Source organism: Physcomitrium patens, chromosome 9, assembly GCF_059467195.1.
Source record: "Physcomitrium patens ecotype Gransden chromosome 9, ASM5946719v1, whole genome shotgun sequence".
NCBI lineage: Eukaryota > Viridiplantae > Streptophyta > Bryopsida > Funariales > Funariaceae > Physcomitrium > Physcomitrium patens.
The window spans coordinates 1,919,591-1,928,517 of NC_143418.1; the positions used below are offsets into that span (position 1 = coordinate 1,919,591).

At 41.2% G+C, this 8,927-nt stretch overlaps 1 protein-coding gene across 1 annotated transcript; it reads right to left on the minus strand.

Moving 5' to 3' along the window:
- Positions 1–1,211: 1,211 nt before the first annotated feature.
- On the minus strand, positions 1,212–5,498 carry LOC112286841 (CSC1-like protein ERD4). Its single transcript, XM_024529155.3, has 8 exons — positions 4,885–5,498; positions 4,146–4,294; positions 3,710–3,985; positions 3,290–3,583; positions 2,908–3,171; positions 2,473–2,780; positions 2,066–2,321; positions 1,212–1,939 (listed from the first exon to the last, which is right to left on the minus strand). Exons 1-8 carry the CDS (start codon positions 5,147–5,149, stop codon positions 1,520–1,522), a joined length of 2,232 nt encoding a protein of 743 aa, XP_024384923.1. The 5' UTR covers positions 5,150–5,498; the 3' UTR covers positions 1,212–1,519.
- Positions 5,499–8,927: the final 3,429 nt, after the last annotated feature.

The following is an 8,927-nucleotide window of genomic DNA, read 5'->3' on the forward strand; positions in this document are numbered from 1 at the left end:
TTTAAAAACAAATTGTAGGAGTATTGGTATTAAACACAATCCAAATATCTTATAAAATCTACATAGTCAACATATCAATTGTCAATTGTTGAGCTATTGGACAACAAAGACAAAGAATATGTGGATTGTTAACATTTTAAGATATAATTTAAATCTTAAGTTTTGTATATCATCACTGTATTTTTTACAAAAAAACTATTTTATAATTATCTAGATTTTCCAAAATAAACCACCACTTCCATTAAAAAAATCAATGTTTAATATAAATTTTTTATACTAGCCAATCTTTATTCAATATTCCATCATGAAATGAAGCTCTCATTCATTTTGTAGTTGGCAATAATTGTTTTACATTTTTAATATCTTAATAAAACTATTTATTTGGAACTTCAATTCAAAGTTATATTATGTTCTTTTGAATCCAAACTTTGAAGTTACATAATGGATTTGCATCTTTCAACAATTAATTCTTCCTAACTCAACAATACTCAATAATTAATCAAAATTTTAAGAACCAATTTTGTTCTATAGTACATAACTAATAACCTTAAATACCTAGTAGTTAATGGTTTTCATTGATTTTATTTAGATAATACAGATAATTCAAAGAAGTAACATGGCTAATAGTGCCACAAGACTATATGTGATTCGGCAAAACAAGATCACATGACAAGGATGATTTCCATGCAAGGCAATATCATGTGGTTGACAATAATTGGAAATAATTTCCATCATCCCTTCAATACACCACTTTTATATTTAATAAATATTAGTTATACTTTTTGTTTCAACGGACGATATTAATTAACTGGGAGAACATACAATACTGTTTTAATAAACTCAATACAACTCTCCACGTGTAGTTGCTGGTCTTTAAACCATGTAATACATAGATTTTAAAACACTTGTTGACACTAAAGCTTCAAAGTTAACATCCGTTTTCCAACAACAAATCAACGTTATTCACAGATTAAAAATCAGCACGGAACTCAACACGACAACAACATAGTTACTCAGAAATATTTTAAAATTGCCTAAAGTTACAGTGAGGGTAACATACAATTTAGTCACATACTAGTTTCCCAAGTATACTACCAACATGCAGCAATGGTGGGAACTGACATCTGACATGGAAATAAGCACACTGGAGCTCGCTTTTAACCGTTATTCTCTTCCACTGCTTTACTGGTACTACTCACAATTACAAAGAATTGAAAGAACACAACTTCTTTTCATTTCATTTCAGAATCAAATCATTGTACAAGAGCAGTTTTGTTACAAATAGGACCTCACTCGCCCTGACCTTGCCATACACTGGCCCCACCGACACTAATCACTCCGATTCCCACTCAAATATCGGAGCTGACGCCTGCCACCGACACTCAACGGATGGCTCCATTCTCCCGAAGAACATTCATGACGGTACCTAGTCTTGGAAGAGCTAGGATAGAAGAGATTCTGCTGAACAGTCAAAGAATGCAGTGGCAGTAGAGACAGTATGAAAATACATGAAACCATTCTACACAATACCAGTTGGGGTCTTATCACCTGAGTTGGTGATGCCAGAGTTACTCCTGGAGGTCATGGCGGATCTAGCATCCTGAAACTCCGCGTCCTCGTACTCATCGCTGTTCAGCAAGCAAGTGGGTGTGTATGCTTCCACAATGGTGTTCGTAGAGACCGTCTCCTTAACTGGTTGGCTTGCAACATACAGAGAGACGACTGCAAAGGAAGGATAAAAATTCCGTTTGCAGTATACGTAGAAGCCGAAGGTCAGGATGGGTAGGAAGATCAAGAATACAGTGTAAGGAAACTGCTGCACCGCGAAATATCCCAAAGCTGTGATTTGAGAGACCAACAAAGAACCCAAGAAGCGGTTGTGGATGTGAGGCCACATCCTTCCGTTGCTTTCCCACTCAGGGACCTGAACTTTCAAAGCCTGCAAGTCACCGACCACGCACGTAAGTGTAAGAATGTCATCTGGACATCTCATCCTTCTAGATGCAATTGCTTTACACAGTGTCGCGAGATTCGTTTTCGGCAGCAAGCGGGATGGGGATCTTACCGAGTTGCGCGTCACGAGCCATCCGATGAAGAAGTAGAGGAATGAGAAGACGAGAATCATGGGAGCAATGACCGAGTAGCAGAGAGTCACGATTAAGATCAGCAGGTCTGCTGGAACACTGGTGTGATAAGAGAAGGGTCCTGGTGCCCAGGCCTCTTCCAGTTCCCGCTCAGTCTTGCAGAGATACTTGCGTTTGATGTGGAAAATTATAAGTGGAACGATTCGTGAAATTTCTAAACCATAGCCAACAAAGAACCTGCACAAAAGGAGCCACTCGTTGTGTGAGGCATAGCCATTTCATTTCCACGGGGACTTGAACGAATGATCCTTCCATCCAAATGGTGTTAGGATAAGCCAGGAACGAGGCACTAGTATTTTTAGAAAAGGATAATGAGAGAAGAACTCACTTGAGAGCAACAAATGTGATGTAGTAAGTTGCAACTGGAGGCAGCTTGGAACCTAACAATTCGACGACCTTGCTCACAGAGATTGATGATTGGTTAATCAGTTCTTTGAATCCAGCTGAGCTTGAGAACACTGCACCAAAAATGGTAATTCCGAGGAACACATTGAATACCATAAAATAATAATATTTTCCTGCTGCAGCTCGCTCAATGTGACTCTTGGTGGGAATTCCTTCGGTCTTGGACAAAGCGAGGAGGAGCTTTGGCAGTAGTGCCATGAAGATAATAAGGGCGAGTTGCGGCAAGAAAGCCTGAAAGATAAAAGGAGGTTAGAGAAGTTTTAGTAACACAACACCCAATCTCACTTCTAACATCAACGAGAGAATTAAAGCACAAGTAAAGTACTCTTGATGTGGTCAACTTCCACAAGGCACTTACTTGCAACACTGTATTCAGAGCACTGATTCGGGTGATGGACTTGATGAACGGAAGAATCTTCTCCAGGTTCTCAAGAGTTGTAATCGCCGAAATCGCTATTATAGGAATCATGTAGAAAACGATTGTGAGGAACGTGATGACGTAGACAGTGGGCTTTCTGATGGACCGCTGCCATGCAGGCACATACATATTGTTCCAAATACACTCTCTGGGCTCAGGCGCTGGCTCCACTTGCCATTCGAGAGCATATGGTGCATGAACGGACTGTAAAAGCCACAGTTGCAGTGTCAGTTTCCATGAACTGGGACAAATATACATTTTAATATACTTATGAGAAAACCCAAACAATGCACTACCTACTTGTGAATTATATTGGTTCTACCTGAGCAGCCTCAGCAGCCGCTAGTCGGTCATTGAAGATAACGAGAGCGGCATCTTTTTTCGCTTTTTCATCGACTCGACTTCGTTCTTCCTCCAGCTTAGGTGTGAGTTCATTTATCTTCGTTGTCCAATAGTCGATGGAGTCGACCTTGGGGCCAACCAAGCCCAGGAAGCCAGTCTTGTGCATAGGACGAACTCCATCGCTGCCAGCTTTAGTCTTAGATAGCTCGAAGACTGCCTGCGCATGCTGCAGCTTGCGTGAAGCAGCCTCGCGCTCGTCGTAGAGCTTCTCAGCCTGTTGATAGAACTGCCTGTTAAGCTTGAAAAAAATTCAGAAAAAATAAAACTAAGTGCCTGACTGACTGACTAACTAACTATGTATGTATGCATCACTGTAAGGATAAATGTGCGAATCTTTCACCTGGCTGAAATCGTGCAAGACCATACAACGCTCGTACGTATGGGGGTGCACTCTTCTGAAGAAGGACTCCACTTGCTCACTGCGTGTCTGGTGCTTCTCTGGGGCTGGAATGTCCCGCACCAGTACAGCATACTGCTGCGGGCGCGCCACAGCGGAAGAATGAAGATTGTTTCGCAAATTAAACACCCGTTTGTAAGCTTTCCACAACGAGTAGTAGGTGACAAAAGAAACCCAGTAAACTCCCAGGAGAAATGCCCATAATCTGGGGCTGCTCGCCTGCTCACCACCAAAAAAAATGCAAGTTAGCAACAATTACGTGAATCGATGGCAAAGCGCAGAGCTGAAACGATATTCCCAAAAACTAGGCAGTACAATAACACGGTCCGAGTTACATAATATGCTCTCCGACAGAAAAATGATCGTGAGTGATACTTACTCGGATGTTGCCCATACCGAGATTGTCAAAATCTGAGTACGTGTAGTTTGCTTGAGTCCTTGCTAGAAACTTGTTGTTGTCACTCGTGGCTGCAATAGGTATCAGAATAGGAATGCAGAAAGCTGCCGAGAGCACTATGATCTCCAGTGCTGCAAGAAAAATTATCAATGAGAATAACATAAGAACAAATTGAGAGAAGGAAAACTCATAGAACCATGGTAGAGAAGAAAAAGAAAATCATCGGCATCCACCAAATGTTCTTGTCCCGGCAATGCATGATCCGTCGCAACAATGTCATAGAAGATTATTGAGCGTGATAGTTCGTTTAGCAGAAAGCTATCAATGGTTTTTCACTGAGTAAAAAATAAGCTCTTGTAGCTGACAAGTATCCAACGCTGCACAGGAGCTACACGCTTAGGATGAACAAACAACTAGGATCCGGTGAACCGTTGATAATATCTACCATTCCTTAAACATAAACATTTTTTAAGACATTCTACGGCTGAGATTTCAGAAAGACTTTATCAACATTCGTAATAAAATATCCCTTCAGGAAAAGGTCTGTTGACTGCAGTAAAATATCCTGCTAAATCATGGCGTCGTCCTAATAACACTGCATAAACCACTGCGAAAGTGGAAACACTTACGAGCAATGACATACTAAACTTCAAACTAAGAGGATTTTACTAAGTCACTGCTAACGAACACCTAACATTTCGAAAAACCCAAAGAATCATACCTGTGGTGAACAGATGAATGTAGACTACAGCATCAAGACCAGCGGCAGCTACAATGTCTTCATCTGTAGCTTGAAAGGCTTCTTTCGCCCAAGCGAAAAGCCCACGCTTCTTCCCATAAGGACCTTCCCCACGCAGCGCACGCAGAGGATAATAAACGTGAAAGTTTCCAGGCCGACGTGAGAGAACCAGAAATAACAAAAGCAGAACAACGAAGATGATTAAAGATGTGAGCAAGGACGTGACGAAGGCCGAAGTGGCCGTCATCTTGGCCGCTTGTGATCACTACCTAGAACTCTACAAATCCGACTGCCTACAGACTCAAACCTCCCCACCGTCTTAACCTTCCCTCCGCACCGACCCTCCCCCAAAACTAGAACATCCTCTGAGATCCATCAAGGAAAAGAAACAACGCGACGGAATTCCTGCAGCTTCAGGAATTTTAAAAGATAAAGCCGAACCACTAAACTTAGGAAAATATCTCAGAGAGACGCTGAAGCTCACAGCTATGGGTTACCGTCCACCGTTAGACAGTGACAATCAGCGAAGGGACAGGGGAGGCACGGAGAGCAGACAGCGAAGACGAGGGAAGTTGGGGAGAAGGGCGAAAAGCTCCACAGCCGTTGTTGCCGCAACCGACGATGAAGGTCCTTATTAATATGAAATGAAACAGGTGACAGAGAAAAGGGGGGAAAGAGTGGACAGTTCACAGCGAGGATGATGGTGGGTGGGGCGGGGTGAAGCTCAGTCATGTCAGAGTGAGGCTCCTTATACGCAATCCTGGCATTGAATCATCCACCTCCCCTCCTGACGATCACATTCGTCGCGGAGCTCAGCGTCCTGGCTCAGCGTTGCCAGTGCAGCAGGCTGCTGGCGCGACTCTCTGGAGGAACTGACGGTACGAGTGGGGTGCGCTGCAACGGACCACGTCGTTGATCGGCGGCGGTGGGCCCACTGACCCAACAGACCCAACAGTTCTGTAGCGACGAAGTTCGGATTTTGGTCGTGCGACGAGGTCGGTGAGGCATGCGGGGACAGATTGCACTGCTCAAATCACGATCTTGCGGGGCCGCATTGCCATGGGTCGGGGCCGGGGCGGGGCGGGGCGGGGCTAACACCATGAATGAAGATGAGCCTTTCTGGATTCCTGACCATCCCAGAATAAGGCCCTGCTTGTGCTCTCGTCACTTTAAGTCGGTGAGGTCCAGTGAATCCCACTCCCCCCATTCCCCTTTCTTCCTTGTTAGCACCAGAAGTTGGACCATGGTTTTTGAGAGAACGGGACGTAGAATTTTCTATCAAATACACACACTATAAAACAAATCAGCAGACAAAACAACTGGGACTTCCAACAAAGAACCCCCCCCCTTTTCCTTTAATGATGAAGGGCAAAAAAAAAAAAAAAAAAAAAAAAACTTACTTTACGCTGCGCTCAATTATGTGGTTTTTGAAGCGGTTGTGTCACGGTTCAGTGTTGGAAATTTTGTATGTGTGTGTTAAAGAGGGAAGGATTGGTTTAATGTGAGAAATTAAGAATGTAGAAATGAGAATGGCAACTTTTCTTTTTTCAATTATATATAGATGGATAGATAGACAGATATAGGGAATTGTTAAAGTGACCCAAGCTATTGGTTTTTGATCAATGCAGATTTGGTAGTGGAGAATTTCTTGATGATGGTTAGGATGGGTGGGTTGTTTTAGTAAATTCTTAGGTCATTTTAACAATTCCCTATATATAATGCCTTTTTTAATATCTTTTTCTATGTACAAAATGTGTCATCAAAGCAAGAAACTAGTTGAAATTTATGTATATTTGGAAGGTGTTGTTAATGTCACCACAATTTTTGCTACAACCACCACAATCTCCACTCATTTGAACAAAGGTAGCATGTGGAAGGTGGGGGTTGTTGTGATAGTAGCAAAAAAATGTTGTGATATTAATAATGTTCATTATATATACTAACCACAAAAAAAGAAAAAGAAAAAGAAAAAACCACATGCTTGGCATAAGTTTATGCTTCTATGTGTTTGTGTGTATATACATACAAAGAGAAAGTGTATAGATTTAGGAATAATATGGTCATAACATCTTTTAATGATTTTACAAAAATTAATCCATGTGTAGTGTTTACATATATTTTTAAGTCATCAAACATAAATGAGTGAATTGCACAATTGTTACAATAGGTGATTGAAAAACTTTATGAATGATTATATTTATTTTGTTAAAGTTTACATAAAACATTAATACTGGGCTATTCATTTACATACAGGTTTAAAAAAGTTTTTGGGCCACTGACTTCTATGATTGTGTGTAATTGAATCTGTAGTTGATTTTTCAAATCAAATATTTTTTTGCAGTACATGTATATATGTATATATTGTAAGTGAAAAGTGATACTCAATATCCACTTGAATGTTATTAAAAATTAAATATTCAGAAAAAAAAAAGTGGTTACAAAATGTTCTTTAATCAACTTGCTGTATGCATTAAGTGATTTAATTGCTGTTTGTTCCTTTCGGAAGTGATTGGAGTCATTTTATACTTAATAACTAACATAGGTAACCTATCCTCACTTCACATTTCTCCCAAAAGTATATCATAAAGATTGAATAAATTTATATTTGCTGTGAGAATACTCTCTAAAGGAAGAGATTATATGTAACAAAAGTCTACGGAAAACTGTCAATTCGAAGACTTACACTTCAACAAAAATCGACTTTTACTCTTTTATTCTACAAAAGCATTAAAAACATTGGGTGCATTTTGATGTTGCATGTGCAGAAGAGTGAAATGTTGCAGAATATTACATACCATCGTAAATAGAATCGCTGTGAACACAAAATTTAAAAGCGAGTCTTTCTTGGCGGATGAAATGTTCACAGCACTTGCTTTTGGGCTTTCAAATTTCTTTTCTTCAAGGTCGGAACAGTGGGAGCAGTCGAATGCTGGAAGAAGCCAAACTTTGAGCTCACTGCAATGCTGCTGCAGGGGCCAGGGAGGCTTTTTCCACAAATGACTGAATGCACCATGCATGACCTAATAATAACAACAAAAATAAAGCAGCAGCAGCAGCAGAAGTAGAAGAATAAGAGCATCAGCAGCAACGGTGATTCATTAGGGTTTGTATGGTGTCATGCATGTTCTTGAGGGTAGTTATGATGTCGTTGAAGCAGGCACAAAGCTTGCTGGCCCCATTGGCTACGAAGAATGGACTAATTCATTGCTCTCACCACCACCACTCTCTCGACCTCCCTCTGAGTTTCTCTCCTTTTGTCTCGCTGCCATGTAGAATAGAACCATACAGCTTCAGTGCAGCAACGCTCGTAACCTTCAGACGCTGCCCCAATATAACAACAAAAACTCACAATGCACACGCCCATACGCACGACGCTGTCTACACACAATGCCATTGCCGATGCACTGACGCCTCCATGCTTGGAGAAAGCAAAGCTGCTCAGACAGACAGACACAGACAGAGTAAGAAAGTGAGTTAGTTCGCTGGATCGCCAAGAGTTAAGAGTCCAATCAGGATTTGTTTATGGTTATGAACCAGAAGAGCTATTTGCTGGGGTGCTGCTGCTGGGAATGGGAGAATGCGGTAATGGGGTGGGGAATCCAGGTAGTACTACAGCCACAGCTATCCTTTAGCATCGCTGCTATCACTGCTATCACTGGCGGAAATGAGTGGCAGGAGAAGTGGTACTGAGCAGTGGTACTAGTCCTGCTGCTACAATGCTGCTCTATTACTCCTGTGTGTGCACTGGGTCCGTCCTAAAGAGATAGCCCCAACTAACTGGAAAGCTACTTAGTCACACAGCCTTTCCACTCTTTTCCAATTCACCTTGACCACCATCATGGTTTTATTCTCTTACCTTTTTCTCTTTCTTTTATCGGGTTGGATCATTTGAAATTTAATTGTTTGACGTTTTAGTTTTTGTAAAATATTGTGTAAGCTGGTACGGTACACTTGAAAAGGTTAACTATTATCTGATGTGATACAGTCAATTTTCTTTACATCATCTGAGCGGATTGTATCCAATC

Excerpts from the sequence above, each read along its gene's own strand:
- LOC112286841 (XM_024529155.3), bottom strand. The coding sequence starts at position 5,149 with ATGACGGCCACTTCGGCCTTCGTCACGTCCTTGCTCACATCTTTAATC. Across the intron at positions 3,986-4,145 it reads TCGGTATGGGCAACATCCGA|GCGAGCAGCCCCAGATTATG; the intron begins GTAAGTATCACT and ends GGTGGTGAGCAG. Across the intron at positions 2,322-2,472 it reads ATCACATTTGTTGCTCTCAA|GTTCTTTGTTGGCTATGGTT; the intron begins GTGAGTTCTTCT and ends CCTTTTGTGCAG.